The sequence below is a fragment of the Saccostrea echinata genome, unplaced genomic scaffold (genome assembly GCF_033153115.1).
Source record: "Saccostrea echinata isolate AGI-Se365-2 ecotype Australia unplaced genomic scaffold, CSIRO_AGI_Sech_v1 ptg000001l, whole genome shotgun sequence".
NCBI classification, from domain to species: Eukaryota; Metazoa; Mollusca; class Bivalvia; order Ostreida; family Ostreidae; genus Saccostrea; species Saccostrea echinata.
The window spans coordinates 14,628,166-14,649,684 of NW_026889750.1; the positions used below are offsets into that span (position 1 = coordinate 14,628,166).

General features: G+C 32.6%; 1 protein-coding gene and 1 long non-coding RNA gene across 2 annotated transcripts in view; one reads left to right on the top strand and one right to left on the bottom strand.

The window, feature by feature from the left end:
- The window catches only part of LOC133185644 (tetraspanin-13-like), a 162,685-nt gene that overhangs the window by 115,294 nt on the left and 25,872 nt on the right, over nt 1–21,519 (bottom strand). The window contains exon 2 of the mRNA XM_061320956.1: nt 9,862–10,029. Coding sequence (XP_061176940.1) covers nt 9,862–10,029 — 168 coding nt within the window. The remainder of the gene's footprint in view (nt 1–9,861; nt 10,030–21,519) is intronic.
- The window catches only part of LOC133185684 (uncharacterized), a 159,257-nt gene that overhangs the window by 99,331 nt on the left and 38,407 nt on the right, over nt 1–21,519 (top strand). Inside the window, exon 2 of the long non-coding RNA XR_009720934.1 lies at nt 17,235–17,401. This is a non-coding gene — a long non-coding RNA (uncharacterized LOC133185684). The remainder of the gene's footprint in view (nt 1–17,234; nt 17,402–21,519) is intronic.

Here is a 21,519-nt window from a genome sequence, read left to right on the forward strand (position 1 = left end):
GAAGACGGCTTATTGAATTTTACGAACGCATTATCTAGTGAGCCAGAAACGAAAGTAAAAGGAAATGGCGTAGATAAATGAAAATCGCCGAAGTTTTTATAAGAAATATGCATATTTCTTTTAAAATGAAGGAAATAGAAGAAATATCACCATGAAAATATCTATTCAAGATAAGTGGTTAATAAATTATATATGTATTAGCGTTTTAATTAAGAATTGGAACAGAAGAAGGGAACAAAAGGGCAAAAATACACCTTCCACAAAAATAACAAGTTTTCAAAACGATGTTTTAATGGATTTTATTGGGAACCTTTATTACGTTACCCTCGGTATTTCGATATTTTCCCGTGACAAAATGAACATCGTAATAACGAGACCGCACTGTACTTTCTCAATTGGTGAAAATACATGGAAATAAATAATTCAATTACTCTATCTTTGTCAAATTTGATGCATAGAATAATTGATTTAATTGCAGATTATATTTGTAAAACAGTGCAGATTGCAATTTATCGTAATTTTTGGAAGATAGGACGATACTTTTTTCTCAGAACTGCTGGGGTCATCCTATTTAACGAATCAACCTATCTTAGGCTCAAGTTTACGAAAATTGCCCCAAAATTAGTAAAATTTACGTCAATTTAAAGCAAATCTGTGCCATTTTTGTATTTTTTTAAAATTATTTTACCAAAAAAAAAAATAAAATAAACAATAAAGAATTGAATACTTATTCCATTGATTTCTTACAAAATAAGTTCCATTAAATATCCATCCATGTACAAAAAAACTTATTGTATCATCTAGTAAATAATGTCTCAAAGTATATTTACAACTTGCTATGTCCATCTTGTGAAGTTGGAAGTGACTAAAAATAAAACCGCAACCATATCAAAGTTTAAAATACAGAAGAGTTTTCACAATCGCAGTTGTAATCTTTTTTTACCATTTATTTGTAATGATTAATTGAAATAGTATACCTAAATATTTTTTCATTGTCTTGTGATATTTATTTAAATGTAAAATGCGTGAAATAAATTGTTGCCAGTAAATTCCTAAAATTATTTACCAAATATACCGCTAGTCATAACTATTTTTTTTTTATATCAAGGGGTACACTGAAATATACAAAGATCGGCTTCTAATAGAATTTTAATTGTCTGACAGATAAAGCTTTACCCAGTGTTACGGTGTTTAGTTTTAATTTATTGCAGTTTATTTATAGACAACGAATACAGGATTTCAAATTACTCTTGAAAATGATCACTGGTCGTTATCTTTACATTTCATTACGTAATGTACGTTCAGGCCTCAGTGTTGCACCAAGGTGACGGCGTAGAAGAGGGGATTCAGAAGTCCATATGGCTTAATATCGCCACCTCACCCTTTATGACATGGCCATACATATGGTTTCATTTGCTGCATTAATGTTTTCCTTATTCATGTTGACTTGCAATTGCTGCTATGTTAGCGTCAGTGAACTTGATTTGAATATTTAGTCTCCGCCGACAAACACTCTGGGCAGAGTAATCGTGACTTCTCGGGCATTTCCTACAAACGAAGAAACAACTATGAATGTGTTACATAAATGTACGAATGTGTCCTTGACATCTCCCTTTTTCATAAACATTGAAATAAATGTAGGAGACTATTTATCTGTAGAGTCTGGAGTTCTGCAAGAAAGACATAAGACGCGATTGCCTTCAGAGCCTAATTAGGAAAAATGTCCATGGAAATGTTCATTTACATTAATTGATAGCTCATGAATGAAAACTATCAAGAACTGTCAAAAATTAAAATAATTTATATATTGTTAAAAAAATATATTACAGTAAATCCATAAAAAGAGGACTTTGTTCAATTTTAATTCAGACAGTAATAGGCGCTTTTAATATTTTACATTAGATATTACATTAATATATTTTTATGCTGCTTTATCGCATGAAGATTTTTTTTTTGGCAAACACACAGATGAGATGTCATATCTTTAAAGCGCTATTGTGACGTAATTATGTTTATGTCATGAAGGTCCCTTTTTGGTTGACACAATTCATATTTATTGTATAAACGATATTAATTGCATTCAGAGATGGAATATTTATTTAAAATAGTGCACCACTTCAAGATATAAACCATATGAAGTTAAGCTGAAGACAATTATTTCTGATCTCTCATAATACAGAGTACAAACCATACAATAAAATTTCTTCCAGACTTTAACAAAACAGTCAAAGTTTCAACCAAAACTATAGAAACTTGTCAAAAGCCTGCGCTATGGAAAGTAGTTCGCGTACATTTATATGCATTCAGTAGCATATGTACCAGCACAGAATGTTATAACAAGATTAAGTTATCCTCTAATTCCTCCTTAAATTTAATTCTCAAACAATAATATAAATCATCATTTCCAAAGATTGGTTTGCTAAATACCGTAAGCTTTGGAAGATAAGACGATACTTTTTTTCTCAGAACCGCTGGGGTCGTCCTATTTAACTAATCGACTATCTAAAGCTCAAGTTTACGAAAAATGCCTTCAAATCAGTAAAATTTACGTCAATTTTAAAGCAAATCTGTGCCATTTTCGTGTTTTTTAAAATAATAAAGAATTAAATATTTATTCCATTGATTTCTTATAAAATGAGTTCCATTAAATATCCGTCGATGTACAAAAAGAAACTTATTACCGGTATATTATCTTGTAATTAATGTCTCAAAGTATATTTACAACATGCTGTGTCCATCTTGTGAAGTTGGAAGTCGCAATCGCTTACTAAATAGAAAACCGCAGCCGTATCAAAATTTAAAATACGGAAGAGTTTTCACAATCGCAATTGTAATCTTATTTTACCATTTATTTGTAACGATTAATTGAAATAGTATGCCTAAATATTTGTTCATTGTCTTGTGATATTTATTTAAATGTAAAATGCGTGAAGTAAATTGTTGCCAGTAAATTCCTAAATTTATTTACCAAATATACCACTAGTAATAACTATTTTGTTTTATATCTTAATTAATTATAATAAAACGAACTTATCTTGAATATACATGTACTATTATACGTTTTTGGAAGTTATAAATTCATTTATTCACGATACGTTATTTTTTATTCACAGTTTTTTTTGTTTTTGTTTTACAAAATAAATAAATATTTTTTTAAATGATAGAATTAAAAGCTTCCTCGTACCCAAGGGGTACACTGAATTATACAAAGATTGGCTTCTAATAGAATTTTAATTGTCTGACAGATAAAGGGATATACACTGTGTACACAAAGGTGTTAACACCTGTGTTGGTTAAAATACCTGCGGGGCATGATTAACAGATCCACGTGCCGTTACAGGGGTATTAGTGCTATATATCATTGAACAAACAAAACTGTGAAATTCTTGTTGACTGTTAAATTGCAAATGTACTCTCAATTAAATATTTTACAACAATATCTCATGCAAAATTATAGCATGTTAATATGATTAATTTCATTTGCGCACTGTTACCGTAAGTTTTGGAAGATAAGACGATACTTTTTTTCTCAGAACCGCTGGGGTCGTCCTATTTAATGAATCGTCCTATCTAAGGCTCAAGTTTACGAAAAATGCCCCCAAATCAGTAAAATTAACGTAAATTTTAAAGGAAATCTGTGCCATTTTCGTATTTTTTAAAATTATTTTCCCGAAAAAAAAAAATAAACAAAGAATTAATCAATTATTTATTTCATTGATTTCTTACAAAATAAGTTCCATTAAATATCCGTCGATGTACAAAAAACTTATAATATCATCTAGTAAATAATGTCTCAAAGTAGATTTACAAATTGTTGTGTCCATCTTGTGAAGTTGGAAGTCGCAATCGTTTACTAAAAATAAAACCGCAACAGTATCAAAGTTTAAAATACGGAAGAGTTTTTCACAATCGCAATTGTAATCTTTTTTTCTTTTTTTTACCATTTATTTGTAACGAATAATTGAAATAGTATACCTAAATATTTTTTCATTGTCTTGTGATATTTATTTACGAGTAAATGTAAAATGCGTGAAATAAATTGTTGCCAGTAAATTCCTAAAATTATTTACTAAATACACCGCTAGTCATAACTATTTTGTTTTATATCCCAAGGGGTACACTGAATTATACAAAGATTGGCTTCTAATATAATTTTCATCGTCTGACAGATAAATGGATATACACTGTGTACACAAAGGTGTTAACACCTGTGTTGGTTTAAACACCCGAAGGGCATGATTAACAGATCCACGTGCCGTTACAGGGGTATTAATACATCATCGAACAAACAAAACAGTGAAATTCATGATGACTGTTAAATTGCGAATGTACTCTCAATTAAATTTATTTTTTACAACAACATCTCAAGCAAAATTAAAGCATGATAATATGATTAATTTCAATTGCTCACAGTTATATGTAATAGTCAATTGCGTGTTTTAGCAAATCCCTGGACAAGAAATATAAAAATGGCGGTCTTCGAAGTTAATATTGTACCCCGGTAAATAATGTCGGAATAAAAGAATGTGTTGTATACTACCGTATTTATGTGTTTAACGACAGAGTGAAACTACGACGGCATTTAACAGGCAAGTTGGAGAAAATACGTTACATCACAATTCAACGAAGTTTTAGGTATGTTTGTATAAAACACTATTAAAATGCTGTACTCATAAAAATACCAGTTTATTTTATCAATACGTTAATATCACGGGTTAAGTTAAAGAGGCTTACATGTTCTGATACGTAGTATCTATGTAAGAATCTCTAGAAAATCGATATACAAAGCCTCGTCTTATCTTCTGAGTTCGTCCTATCTAAGGATTTTTTAAAAATTACGGCTGAAAATGAGCCTTTCGACCTATATATCCCATCGACATATACCCCAAAACTTACGGTACATGTAATAATCATTTGCCTGTTTTAGCAAATCCCTGGACAAGAAAATATAAAAATGGCGGTCATCGAAGTTAATTTTTTACCCCGGTAAATAATGTCGGAATAAAAGAATGTGTCCACGATGTTCTAAATTGGAAATGATTATTGTTTGATTTCGAGTATTTCCCTAATTATAGCTGTTTTATACTACCGTATTTATGTGTTTAAAGACAGAGTCAAACTACGACGGCATTGAACAGGCAAGTTGGAGAAAATACGTTATATCACAATTCAAGGAAGTTTTAACTTAAAAAACATTATTAAAATACTGTACTCATAAAAATACTAGTTTATTTTCTCAATTTGTTAATATCACGGGTTAAGTTAAAGAGGTTTAAATGTTCTGATACGTAGTATCTACGTAAGAATCTCTAGAAATCGATAAACAAAGCTTCGTCCTATCTTCCGAATTCGTCCTATCTAAGGATTTTTTAAAAATTACGGCTGAAAATGAGCCTTTCGACCAATACACCCCATCGACATGTACCCCAAAACTTATGGCATATTTCTTAGAGAATTTTTTCTTAGTGTAAGTATTTTGTGTATCGGAAGCATATATGCTTTGATGCTATTTGGCTTTCTGCTTATTTTTCTGTTGTGCTATTTATAGTAGGGCAGTCGATTGGCATGCCTACAACCAGGTTTTTGCTCTCAGCAAAGCCCAGCTAAAAAGTCAACAAAAATTTTTTTGTGTATTTTTTTTCCAAATCAATGAAATTTTAAGGTTAAGTGAGGCTAACTTTAAAATAATGTTTGCTTGCCCTCTCCCGACTCAAGATGGAAAAACTGAGTCGGTAGGTAGGTGAGAAATTTTTTTCAAAGAAAATTACAAAATCAATGCTGAATTTCCAAAATCTATTTTCCGGTTTGCATAAAAAAGTCGATCCATTTCTTGACAGTCAGTTGGGAGAGGGCAACAGATAAGCTGTTCTTGGAAACTTTAACAATTCTTTATAATTCATCCCTTAACATGTCTGTAAAATAATTTCCCATGTGATTAGATGCAAATGCTAGACTAAGAAAACACTGTTGTAAGATGCCAGGTCAAGCAAACTATAAAGAAATCACTATCAACAGAAACAAAAGACTATCAAATCACTGTAGTTATTTTTGGAAACAGTGCTTGGTTAGTACTTCATTTAATGCTATACTATTAAATTACCTCAACAAATCATAAAAGAATAGTTTGTTGCTAGTTTGTTAATGTTTTATTAGTAGTTTGGTGGCAGGCGCTAGATTTTTTAATTAATGCCAAACATGTGCCGAGAGGGTACACATATACATGCGGTCAATAAAATATATACATGGGGACAGTTTACACTTCATATGCCCACAGCTCACAAATTGTCAACATATAACACGCAAACTACATATTAGAGTGCACATGTACCGAAAATGCACTTGGGGACTCCCCAAATTTTGGTTTGTTTTTCCAAGATTTGGGCCTCAGTCGCACCCATACAGCCCACCCCCAGTCCCGAGCGAGGAGGAAAAAACACCCAGTATGCTGTAAATCAATGCATGCCCTAATGAAAATTTACTAACTGATCTGGGGCCATTCTCCCTCCCTCTGAGATACAAACCTTTTTCTAAGCCCTTCTGCTTTCCAGCTGAATTTCCTCTGCAACTGACTACGTGTCTTAGTTTCGCATTTACAACTCTGTATATGCTAAGCATCATAGTGACACCTACAGTACAGCTCACGAGTTTTTTCCACCCCACCGTGGAAAACACACGGTGGAAAATACCCCGTGTTATACCCTGTACACGGAGTTCCACCATGTGCGTATATTGCGATTAAACCAAAGTCGCACCATGTCACACCGTGGACATTACCGTTTCATCGGGTGACCCTCCCTGTTCCACTGCGCAAGAAAATTACAGAAGAAAGTGGTTTGTTTATAAAAATAATTTTAGAATTGAAATCATAGGTATGTTGGTTTAATTGCTAGAAAGAAATAGAAAATGAAAAATTATTTAATTCAAACAGCTCACTATCATACATGTAAGGTCGTAACATAACAGCGGCATTCAGTGTAGACTTTGGTTCACCATTGACGGTATACATGTATTTATCAATTGAATAAATTTATTTTGATTTCTGTTGAATTCATATTTCATATTCATTTGAAAACAAAAACAACTACATGTCGAATCCAAGTACAAGTACATTGTCTTTGAACTTAATAATTGTTCAATGCCAAACATAGATACGGATTGATAATTTTAGTTGTTATTTTCTCTGTGAAATAATATGGTATTAAAGGTATTGACAGTAAAGGCATTTACAAATAATACCTATGATATCAGATAACTAGTTTAGCATCTACATCAGTCATCCTTCTGGCTTTTTTTTTTTTTTTTTTTTGGTTTCTTCTCATATACATGTATATTATGTATCTCTCTTAATTTTTTTAAGAAATCATAGTTCACCTCCAGTTTTTATTAATCGAAACGAAATAGAATCGTTGCAATTTAGGTACAAGTTCAACGCATCACACACAGAATCCACGTGCTCTACCTGTCAATCAAATACCGGATATCGATGAATTGCAGAAACTTCTCGTGTATGTATGGAGTCGCTCCTTGGCTAATATATTTCACACCTGTTCAGGAGAAAAATATATTGGGACATTCAGTTGCTGTGGCCCTTGGGACTTTATTCACATGTTGAAACTGTAGACGAGTGTATACTATACACCTCAACTGGCTTCGAAACTTACACGTGTCGGGAAGTTAATTGGAACTTGAAAAATAAACAACTATTTATTTATTTGTTTATAGAATTTTTAGTACAGCAACATATTTTTAAAAAACAAGTTACAGTTACAAACGAATATTATTCGATTTTTGGTACAGCAACATATTTTTAAAAAACAAGTTACAGTTACAAATGAATATTATTCGAATATTATTCAACTGTATCTAGATTATATAAAGTCGTTATATACTGTAACATAACTTACTGGTGAAATGAAGAAAAAAGAAATCATAACTCTCCATGTTGCCACAATTGTTTCTCTTTCGTTGATTTTATTTATCATTAAAATGCTATTTTTGAAAAGGATTAGAATAAATCCTTAAAAAGGACAGGTAATACAATAAATAGGCATATGTAAATATTGTTCTTTTTTTAACATGTCCGTGTAGAAATTATCCATAAAACTCATTATGGAAAGGGGGGCTGTTATTACATTTAGGGAGAGCACATATACAGTATGCTTGCTTTTATTTAATGGTTTGAAAAATCTCCGCTAGGTACAAGTAAAATATAAAATCTTCAATCTAGTTTTTCATATCTCCTATGCATATGCTTAGTTAGGCAGTGAACCTATTAACAATTATAGCAGACTTTTTTTTCATACATGTTACGGAAGAAAACTGTTTGGCTTTTTACATCGTTTAACATAGAACATATTGCAGAAATATCATTTTCATTGAATAGTATCATTGGAAATTTTTTCCATTATCGACGTCATTGACAATTGTTGAGCATAATTATAACGTTTTACATCTTATCGTTTACATATTGTGATTATTCTTGGCGACAAGTTTTGTGAAAAATGTTGTGCCCATATATAATGCTTCGATCTGTACACAAAATGCAAATTAAATATTAAGGTTTATATTTTACACATAATTCTGAACAATTACAAACAGACACAGATGAAAAAATGGGGCATCTTCAATACCTGAATATCAACATTTTTTTCATGTTTTCTGATAGGCTGGGCAGAGATTTACTCATTACACAGAGACTACATCGGGTCTCATCTCAATATGGGTTCCATTATGGGACGGAAATTTAAGTCAATCTTTTCATAGCTATTTTTTTTCATCCGATTCAAATTAAATTAATATATTTTCTGTGTCGTATTTTTTACATATACACCAGTTTCTACAGTAATTTATAATTTAAAAAAACAGTACACCGGATAAGATAATCAATTGACAATTCCACATGGATTTCCTGAGCATAGTACAAATGCAGAATATTCCTTTCTTATTTTTTTTTTAAATTTAGATTTAGCTTTTGTTTTACAAACAAAATAATCTTTAAGAAGATATCTTCCAAATAACACAAGATTGCTGACTGCATGGTAAAATTTCGTCTTTGTTAAATTCATTGACACGTCAGTACAATATCGAAAGTAGGAAAATGCACGCTGCAGATGATATGCATTTCAATGATTTTTATTCTAAAATCTTCAATGAATTTTTCTAAAGTAATTTCAAACCACTTAATGTTGATTAACCAGCACAGAGTTCCACGGAGCAAACGCACCGTGTTTCACCGTGTACACACCGTGTCGCACCGTGTGCCAGCTTAGCGCTGAAAACGAAACATCAAAGACACCGACATTTTTCAAAGTCCACGCAAAAGCGTGGACCAAGGGTCCACCGTGGCCGGTGTTTTCCAGAAGATACTCGTGAGCTGTACTGTACATGTTGCACATCATTTTTTCAGCAAGCACTCTGCTACACTGCAAATGTATCCCATAATTATTCTAATCATTTTTTCTACATAAAATATCACATCAAACAGGGGATATTTCAGTTTTTTAAGAAATTTGACAAGATCTTTAGTACGAAACTATCCCCTGCCACCTTTGTTAAAAAAAAATCGTTTGGGGATCAGCACAACTTTTGCTCTATATCTTTACCAAATTAATTGTATTTATAGGTGAAAAGATATAACACACTAATTCACCATTAAGGACTTCCAACAGTTGACCCAAGGATGACTTGTTGCAAGTTCGACCGAAATTGTAAGGTTCTAGAGACGTTGAATGCAGATGATTGACAACAGATGACAGATAACAGAAGATGTAAACACAAAGGCAAATTGTTGATCAGAAAAATGCATTTTATATTAGTGCATCAAATTCAAAAGCATGCAATCACTGACATTTCAAAGGATACAAAGAATAACAGGACTTGGTGGTGTTTACATGCTCCAATTACTCCTATTAAGGCTGTCAGAAAAAGGAAAACACCACAGGCAATAACACCTCCTACCAAGGCGAGGCTGGTTACAACAGCAACAACTCTAGCATAAGCTGCAACTCCAATCAAGATGAAAGCAACTAACTGAAACAAAAGAAAAAAAAACTATATTTAACTACAGACTTGAGAAGTGCAGTAATGATTTTACATTTGCTTGAAAATATAGGGGTGCAGAGGGTTGCCTTCAGTCCCCCTTCAGGAGTACATGGGCCAAGCTGCTGATGAAGATCTTGGGACAAAGCCCCAAATGAAAACCCTAGATGAAAATTTGTAAATGGTGCTGTTGATCACTAGAATTTGGCTACACCTTATTTTCGTGAGATTGTTGTTTGCTTTTTATAAACCAAAACAAAATTTTCACAAATTTTGGAAGGTCTTGCTCAATTACGTGAAAATAAAGTAATCATGAATAAAAGTGATTTACAGTATGTTAAAGGTCATCAACAGAGAATAATAAAATACATCAACACTTGGATTTAACTTGTTCATTTCTTTAATTTCAAAACCACTTTTACATGTTGTATTCTCTATGTATCTTTATTTTGACTATTTTTTGACAAACATGAACAAGACATCCGAAGGCCTTACCAGTAACCTGAGTATAGTGCAACACTGTAAAAGATCCACTGAAGCATGAAACAAAACAAACTAAACTGAGAAATGAAAATATGTTGCCCCATGGCAAGAGAAATAGGATAATCAGGAATCAACAAAATAGTTAGTTTAGCACTCGGTAATAAATCTTATAGTAGATTTACTTGCCAGTACTTATACACTCCCTTTTGTCACTATCATCATGCAGACTAAACAATTCAATAGTGCTTGAGAACATGTAGTAAACCCTACACAATCCATCACACATTAGCCTCATGGTTTTAGAAGAATATACCGCATAAGCAGAATTTTTAGTGAGGATTTAATTTTGGCATTATTAGCCAGGGTGTTGAAATCGCTAAAATTGAAAATCACTAAAATTTAATTGCGTATCGATTGTAATAGCTTCTGTAGTTGGCAACATAAAATCGCTAAAATTACTTCTCGCTAAAAATACATATCGATTTTTAAGGAAAAATCACTAAATATCTCATTTTATATACCCATTACTTACAAGACTATCTGACCATAAAAAACTATGAAAGTACTTTTTGTATTAAACATTAAAAATTCTAACTATTCTTTATTCAATTTGACCTATCAATTACAAAATTTAAGTACTATTCCACATAAGAATCGGGCAGAGGGTGGTACATGAGGGGTTTCCAATTTTTTTAAAAACTTTGCATGCTGTTAAAGTATGCTTAGTAACTTCCTAAAATATTTTTATGCCCCTGTATCGAAGATTCCAGGGTATATAGTTTTTGCCCTGTCCGTCCGTCTGTCTGTCTGTCTCTCCGCAAAAACTTTAACCTTGCCAATAACTTTTGATTGGATGGAGCTATGACTTTCATATTTCACAAGTATTCCTTGTGACAAGACCTTTCTTTGGGTACCATCATATTAGACCTTTTGACCTTGACCTTGGAGTTTGACCAACTTTTGCAAAATTTTATGAGACTTCAACTTTGGCCATAACTTTTGAACAGTTTGTGCTTTTGATTTCAAACTTCACATGTGTATTCCTTGTGACAAGACCTTCATTTGGATACCAGCAACTTTGACCTTTTGACCTTGGAGTTTGACCTACTTTTGAAAAACTTGAACCTTGGCCATAACTTTTGAACGGTTAGTTCTAGGACTTTCACATTTAGCGTCTATTCCTTGTGACAAGACCTTCCTTTGGATACCAACCACTTTGACCCTTTGACCTTGACATAGGAGTTTAACCTACTTTTGGAAACTTTAACCTTGGCCATAACTTTTGAACGGTTGGGCTAAGGCTTTCATACTTTGCATATGTAATCCTTGTGACAAGACCTTCCATTGGATACCAACTACTTTGACCCTTTGACCTTGACCTAGGAGTTTGATCTACTTTTGAAAAACTTCAACCTTGGCCATAACTTTTGAACAGTTGGTGCTAGTGCTTACATACTTCACATATGTAATCCTTGTGACAAGACCTTCCTTTGGATACCAACCACTTCCACCCTTTGACCTTGACCTAGGAGTTTGATCTACTTTTGAAAAACTTTAATCTTTGACATACCTTTTTAACATTTGGTGTTATGGCTTTCATACTTCACATGTGCATTCCTTGGGACAAGACTTTCCTTTGGATACCAACAATTTTGGCATTGACCTTGACCCTGGAGTTTGACCTACTTTAAAAAACTGTAACCTTGGCCATAACAAGTGAACGTTTGGTTCTAGGGCTTTCACATTTCACAAATATGTGTATCACTTGTGACAAGACCTTTCCTTGGGGCCCTATTTGACCTTGACCTTGAAGTTTTACTTACTTTTGAAAATCTTTAACCTTCGCCATAAATTTTGAACAGTTAGAGCTAGGGCTTTCAAATTTTACAGGTATATTCCTAGAGACAAGACCTTTCTTTGGGTACCAACATTTTTTGATCTCTTGACCTGGAGTTTGACTTGCATTTAAGAAACTTTAACCATCACCATAAGCTGCTTTATGGGGGCATCAGTGTTTCACAAACATACCTTGTTTTTATCAAATCAGTGTCTGGTTTCCATGGCAACAGAAACAGTTTTCAGCATATTATGGCTGAAATTCCCTCCATAAATTTGCAAAATTGCCAATATTCAAGTTTAAATAAAATGAAAATCAGAAAAGAAATCACAGTTATGTTTATTGCTCATTCAAATACAACTCAACTAGTTACTTGTCACAATTAATTAAAATATTTTTATGTCCAATAAGATGTTTTAAAAGGGAGATAATCCAAATGTGCAAAAACTTGAAAATATCAATTTTGGGGGGATTTTGAGAAATTAAAAAATATAAAAACCGAACAGCCAAATCAAAAGACTGTGCTTTTTTCATAGACATGATACCTTGCGGCTGATAAAAGTATGAAAATATTTTTGTGCAAATTATTATTAATATCCAAAAATAATGAATGGCTTTATACAAAAAGGGCAATTTCACTATTTTGTCATAATCCAGTATATGCCGTAGCCATAGACGAATAAGGTGAAATGAATATGACAAGTGAAATGAATATGACATTTCAAAACAATTTCTTTTTATTTTCAATTCAAAATACAACAACACAAGTAACTTTTCAAAATTAATCAACATATTTCCATGTCCAGTAAAACTTTCTAATTTTAAACTGAAAAAGGGAGATAATCCAAATAAACAAAAACATGAAAATATTTTTTTTTTTTTTTTTTTTTTTTTTTTTGAGGATTTTCAGCTTTTAAAAAATACAAAAACTAAACAGCCTACAAAAAAGGCTATGCTCTTTTCATATACACCATACCCTATGGTTTATAAAGGAATAAAACATTTTTGTGTAAATTATTATTAATATCTGAAAAATATGGATATGTTTCAAACAAAAAAGAGCTGTCAAACTCTTCTTTCTCAAACTCCTCTTACATTTTACATAGAATCCTAATCATCTTTTGGGAGATGGTTGGTGGTCTCATGTAGATGTGCAGTAAGATTTTGGAATTTTTATTTTCACCCTGGGGGTCAAATGGGGGTCGAAAAATGACTTTTTTATGCAAAAAGCCCCTGGTTCCCTGAAATCCTCTTACATTTTACACAGTAGCCTAATCATCTTTTGGAAGATGGTTGGTGGTGTCATGTAGATGTGCAGTATGGTTTCGGAATTTTTATTTTCACCCTGGGGGTCGAAAAATGACCTTTCTTATCCAAAAAGCCCCTGGTTCCCAGAACTCCTCTTACATTTTACACAGTAGCCTAATCATCTTTTGGGAGATGGTTGGTGGTGTCCTGTAGATGTGAATTAAGGTTTCAGATTTTTATTTTCACCCTGGAGGTCAAATGGGGTCAATTTTTTAAAAAAAATATTTAACTTGTTTAAACACCCTGGTTCCCAGAACTTCCCTTATATTTTATGCATTAGCCTTAAATCATGATCATTTGGAAGATGATTGGTTTTGTCCTGTGGATGTGTAAAATGGTTTCAAAATTTGCATTTCCATGTGGATGGCAAATTAAAGGGCAGGAAAAAAATGGCCACTCCCTAGCCCATGGGGTCATGATTTGTACAAACTTGAATCTACACTTCTTGAGAATGTTTCCATATTAATCATGCTCTTGTTGTTTTTGAAAAGAAGAATTTTGAAGATTTTTTTTTTCCTTTTATTCCTATATAAAACTTTGATCTCTTATTGTGGCCTGACCCTACCCTTGGAGGTCATGATTTGAAAACTAGAAATATGTTCATAGGACATGTATGCCCCGTCGAACATATATTCCTAATGCAACATGAAAATTTGTATGAGTGTATGAAGTTTGATGAGAATATCTTGAACAGTTTCTTAAAAATTGAAACTAAAATATAACAAAAAATGGATATAGATGATAAATTCTCACCAAATTATGTATAAGTGCATGCTTACATAAAAATATCTTAAATTGTTTCTTTAAAACTAAGCAAAATACAAATTAAAGAGAAGGGAGGTCAAGGTCACAGGAAAGTAGAAGGAAAGTTTTTGATCCAGTTGAATAGCTCTCACTAATACATATCAGTATATTAGGTTCGATAAAAATATCTTGAATGATTTATTTAAAACTTAGCTTAACACTTATTTAAGAAAAGAGAGGTCAAGGTCAAAGGAAACGTTGAGGTCAAAATGTTGAAGCAGTTGAAAAGCTTACATCAGTATAAGTCCAAATGAAATCAGACAGCTATTCCAAGAAAATAAATAATAAAAGGTGTGACTAATATCAGTAATGTTCCCAATTGTATACATGTATTTATTTTTTTAATGAAGCATCATACAGAAATTGAACTCTTATTTTCAATTTTCAATTTTACCGAGAGAAAATAAAGAATTAGAATATTTTGTCATTTTAAAAAATTTAAGGAAAATATTATTTTGTTTATTTATATATATTACTGACTTTATTTACTTATTAAACTTTGAATAGAAGAAGGATATGAATATTGTTTTTGTGATTATCCTTTAACATGTTCAGGAATATCTTATTTTATTTCAAAGGGTAAAAAACTTGATTATAGCCAATTACCAATCGATTATGCGTTTCCGATTACAACCGATTATCGATTATGATTTTTCTCCGATTATTCAACACTATTTCAATCTGCGGCCAACATGGGCTTCTGATCTTGGCCAAGCCAAACTGTACTACCAATGACGAGTCTCTGAGATTAAATAAATGTAATTTATATAGAAATGTAGCAGCTTTGTGCAGATTCTGATAGTTGGATGTTTATTGTTATTATTTAAATATACACGAAAAGTTTTGTTGGCTCAGCCTGAAATGTATTATTTTCCATTTCCATTCGGATAAGTTTATCATGAAAATTAACTATCTTTTCCGAGATGACATTTCACTTGCCCCCTGCAACAGGAAAGGTAAGCGTAATTCTAGACCCGATTAAAATAATTCATGTTGTTTATTCTAAACCTTTATACATGGATGAAATTTTGTGACCATTATATAAGTACATGTAACAGGTTGAGGAATCTACCTTATATGGATGTTGTTGTTGTTGCGAACAGCGGTGCTTAGAGCAAACGATGGTCCAATCCAATAAATGAACAGACAAGTGGCCCAAGGGCCTTGAATCTCTCTTCTGATAGATTGTAAAACCTATCGCTTCTATTTAAAGCCTCAAAGTATCCTGTGTATTAAGATAACACCTGAAATTAAATAAAGTGCCCTGCCACAGCATGATACACCCGTCAAATATTGTTCAATTATCATAGACAGTTTAGGGTGCAAGAAAATAATGTCAACCTTAATTCAAAGATTTCCATGATTTTTCCATTCCTTATAATATATTTGATGTTTATACATTTCCTGTTGTGCAGGCATTAATCATAATAAATTTCTCAACTGGTTGTGTTAGACCTTGACAAATGCCCATCTGCAGTGCAGCCCTCTTCCTCTCCCCCCCATCTTTCATATTTATTTGATATTTTCAAAAAATTAAATAAAAATATCATATTAAACAATTTCAAAATAGTCTTAACAATTTAATCTATACCACATTAATTTTGAAAATAAAAGGCTGGCCATCAAATGACATATGCTATAAAATGACAAGCAGATTTTCTGTCTTATTCCCAAAGGATACAGATAAGAGCTGCTTGATCAGAGATGCTCCAACAGAAATGATTGAGACAGCTAGCCTTCCTATACATTGAACTCAATTAATTATAATCTTTAACTGGATGCATGTCCATTCATTACTCCCAAGGGATGAATGGATCTGCACTATCTGCTTTAATAGTCTGTATTGCAATAAATATGCATATTTATGTCATTCCGTTGAAAACAGATTTCTTTAACTTGTTACAAAGATTTATAAAAAGAAACAAAAACTCGTAATCTTGATGCAATATTTTTACTGCATGACTCTTAGATTTGTAGGCACTATCTACCATAAAATATTTTTAAAAAAAAATACTTGATTTTTTTTAGAGTTAATGTCAGACTGGTTTTAAGCTGCAGTTCATACTGACAAACCAACACATGCTGATTCCAATATTCCCCCCGATATAATCAGTTTTAATTATATTATACAGTATCAAATTAGTTTATTGTACAATATCAATTTTAAGTTAGTTTACTTTTCACCAAATTCATTTTAAAAGTTAAAAGGCTAGCCAACTAGACTCATTTAATCCAACGCTGATTCCTTTCCCTAATTCCCAGGAGATATAGATAACACCTGCTTGATCAGAGATGCTCTACCAGTTAGCCCCTCACACTAAAACTCATTAATTTCTCTCTAATCTGACATGTAATTTTCTGTTATCAAAATTCTCATTGACCAGTGCTTGATGATTACATCCATGGGAGAGGTGGAATTGCTCTTGTAACATTACATTTGTTATAGATTGCTGTAAAGTATACAATGAAAAAAATTATTTCCTTGATTTAACATTATTTTAATAAGGATACTGCAACATTCTTACATTTTTGGGGATTGTGCAATTTAATAGTATAGAAGACACAGTTTTTAAAAAAAAATTCACTAAACTAAAGGTCACAGTGACCTTGAAATAGGTCGCGACACACCTTCTACCTAAGATGCATAAATTGGCCAAGTTTGATGATTCCAAGTCTAATAGTTTTCTAGTTATGAGCCGGACAGGATTCTTCCATATTTGTCCATAGCATCTTAATTAAAGGTCAGAGCAACCTACTTTTAAAGTGCGACACACCTTCTACCCAAGACGTATCAGCTGACAAAGTTTGATAATCCTAGGCCTAATAGTATTAAAGTTATGAGCCAGACACGAAAAAGCTAACAGACGGACGGAAGGACATGAAGGCTATAACATAATACGTCCTGTCTTAAGACGGGCGTATAAAAAATAGGTCATAATGACCTACATTTTGGTTAAAACACTCTGAGAACTCAAGATGCATCAACTAACAAAGTTTGATGATTCTAAGCCCCTTACTAACTTAAATATTGAGCTAGAGCCTTGAGATTCTAAAAGTAAGTCAAAGTGACCTACTTCTTGGAAAAGACACTCCAAGACCCCAAAATGCATCAACTGACAAAGTTTAATGAATTTAAATCTGCTTATATTTTAAAATATTTAGATATTGCCTGGAAATTCCAAAAGTAGGTCACTATGACCTATTTTCTATTTGACATATTCTGAGGATTCAAAATACATCAACAGACATGATTGATGATTCAAAGCCAATTATTACCTCAAATATTTAAATATAGTTGTAAAAATTCAAAACAATGTCATAGTGGCGTACTTTTCAGTTGACACACTCTGCGGACCCAAGATGCATCAACTGACAAAGTTTGATGATTCTAAGACAATAAGTATCTCAAAACAATAAAATATCAACGCAAAATTCCATAAGTAGGTCACAGTGACCTTCTTTTCAGTTAACATACTCTGAGGACACAATACATAAAATATGACAAAGTTTGATGATTGTAAGTCAATTAGTACCTGAAATATTATATATCTAGCCATAAAATTTCAAAAGTAGGTCACAATGACCTACTTTTAAGCTGATGTTCTCCAATGACAGAAGATGCATCAACCGACAAAGTTTGATGATTCTAAGACAATAAGTACCAGAAATATTTAAATATAGCCATAAAATATCAAAGTAGGTCATGTTGACCTACTTTTCAGATGACGTTTTCTGAGGACCCAGTTGCAACAACTGATTTGATGATTCTAAGACAGTAAGAACCAGAAATATTTAAATATAGCCATAAAATTTCAAAAGTAGGTCTCAGTGACCAACTTTTCAGTTGAAGTTCACCAATGATCCAAAATGCATCAACTGACAAAATTTGATGATTCTAAGCCAATTAGTACCTGAAATATTTTTTAAATGCCTAAATAATTATTAGAGCCCCACCCTAGCACCAGAACCCCTGACCCTGGGGCCATGAATTTCACAATTTTGGTAGAGAGCTCAATGCTTATTACATCATGCCAACAGTTTGACTGCTTGATGTCCAGTAGTAAAGAAGCAGATTTTTAAAGATTGCATTAATTTTGATGGTTTTAGCCCCACCCCTCAGGCCCCAGGGGGGCAGGGGCCATGAATTTCACAATTTTAACTCCCCTTCACCCATAGATGCTATATGCAAAATTTGGTTGAAATTGGTTCAGTGGTTCCAGAGAACAAGCTAAAAATGTTCAAAAGTTTACGACCGATTGACGACGAATGACAACGGATGAAAACAGATAGCAATAGGTCACCCGAGTGACTCAGGTGACCTAAAAATCTTATTCTCAAGAACAGCAAAACTGTGATTGGTCATAATAAAATAAAAGCATCCTCTGCAAGTAATGTAAATTCAAATTTGATCAAATCATGATCCCACAGGAGTATAGAGGAGCCATAACAGGGGATCATAGTTATACGAAGGAATGTTAAAGATTAATCAATAAAAATTTCTTCTTAAGAACAGCAAAGATATTACGAGTCATGTTTGTTCAAATCATACAGCCCCCCCCCCCCCCCCCAACCACTTTAATATTTAAAATTTTCAATACTGAACTGATTTCTGCATTTTCCTAGCTAAAGTGCTCAGTTGAGTGATGTGTCCCATGGGCCTCTTGTCTTGTTAAGTTTGGAATCTTAAAGGGTTTTTATCATGTATCTAAATTTCTTAAAAATGAAACACTATTATATTCTTGAAACATATAATAATCGTTTAATTATGAAATAATGTCAAAAACGGTCGTAATTAGACGATAAAACGCCCGTAATATAGGGTCCTCAAAGTAAAAATCTCCACTAATTAGATAGGGGTCACGTGGTACTGAAACGTCATAGGTGTCAATGGTCAATAGATCTCGTAAAGCTTACTGTAAGAAAAAATATATTGAATAGATTTTTACGCTAAATAAATGGAATACACAATATGGCCGGTTAAAATTTTGACATCGACTATATTCCTTTGGTTATGGACGGTCAATCTTTTATGTATGAACGTCTAGCAAAGAGAAATAACTAGAAAATATGCCAACAATTGGAGAGAGGTCTCCGAAGACGAAGCCGTTGACAACTCGGGACTTCGACCAGTTGCCTCTGCTTCAATTAAATAGAACGAATTACTAATGTTTAACTTCGTAAACATTTATAAATATGGGAATTTTAAATTCTCCTTTATTATTATTTTAATTAATTATATATAAATAAATCCTGTATATCTTCTACCTGTTCTAGCAGTGAATATCATGTATTAGAAATGACACTTCTTCAATGGCGCCGTACGCCATTACGAAGTTCACAACATTCCTACTAGATTCTGTGCGACTTTTTAAAAATGCGTGTTTGTCATTTATTATTTTCTTTAAAGGTTTGTTTCCTTAAAATATTTTATAGGACAGAAAAAAATCGTGATCGATCGGGCATTAACGATTGTTCTGAATGGAGATAAACACCATCGCATATGCAGAGAAAGTCCCCCCTTTCATCTCTCGACCAAGTCCAGGAAATGTGGAAAAAACAATTTCCTAAAACCTTTCTTGTGCACATTTGTGCATCCTAAAGCCATAGATTATAGCTTACTAGCTGTCAATTATCCAATTATCACTTAATTATTTTCTAACAGGTTTAATAGACACAACAAATGAGCCCTTTTGTATACACAATTAGTACTTCGCTTGACCAGGATTGACACCTATGACGTCAGAGCAATGGCGCGTAACATCGGCGATCAAAATATGCATATTGAGAAATTCAAACTTTGAATCGCTGAAACATCAAAAATATTAATTTTTTAGCAAAAATTTTTAAATGTATGATTTTAATAACATGTAAACTTTGTCATATCAAAAAATTTTGAGATGTGATAAAAACCCTTTAATCTCCATGCATGGGGAGTGAGACAACTTCTATTTAGTGTATTTTATCACTAGTTAGAATAATCTTACTGTGTCTCAGGACAAGCTCTCACCACAGTTAGAACATGTCCCATAAAGTTGCAATGTAGCAAATCAGAGGGGATCCGCTCCAAATGATTTTGAAGAATACTAAAGGGTTGTGCTGAAAAGAATTTCCAAATTAATCAAAACAAACCTTTTTGAGATTGTATATGCCTTTTATCCTAAAACGTAATCCATATAAAGATCAAAATTCAACTCATTTTTTTCAACGTTTTTTCTCGCTTCAAATTTACACGACGTTGACATTCGGAACTCTCTAGATTTTTCGTAGTAAATGTACCAAGTTCGATTTATCGCCGGTGTTTATTTTGCTAAATTGCCAATACACCGAATGAATCCTATCATTAAACTGGGTCCGTAGGACAATATCATTTAAACGAAAGAATGTTCTATCACAGGAGTTTACAATTTTATCAATAAATTGAAAATAAATGATAAACAGGCATAAATCCTACCAGTGAGCTTCGCGAGCGTAACGAGCAAAGCAACAGGATGGCAACGAGTTTTCTCAATTTTCTCTAATTCGCTATCCAACCAACATCAAACACCAGATTTCAACTCTGTAGTGTCCATTAATTAATTGCTGACATTTTTTACCATTTAACTACCCTACACTATCATTTTAATCACACTTCTTCACATTTAGTTAACAACCAGCGGCCACTGACAATTCTGCGTGACGTCACATTCACTGCAGATCGAACTATTGGGAACACATATTAGTGAAATGAAAAAGGTCAAAATATTCCGAAAAGATAGCTGAAAACATCCAAAGCAGCATGGAAATGCAAGATCTTCGAGAAAAAGCTTACCATAAAGCATTAGAAGGGCATAGTTTTATAATAACGGGCCAATGTGGAAAAACCTACTTATTGAGGTAATTCAGTAATTACACACAATTCTTTGAATATATATAGGGTTGTTTATTTTAAGTTACTGTCGACATTTTCCCGCGAAAAGTCAAACCACTAATATTGTACTTGATAGGTTTTGTTAAACCTTTTTTTTTTCTTTTTTTTATTTTTTTTTTGGTTGTTTATTTTTTCAAAACTG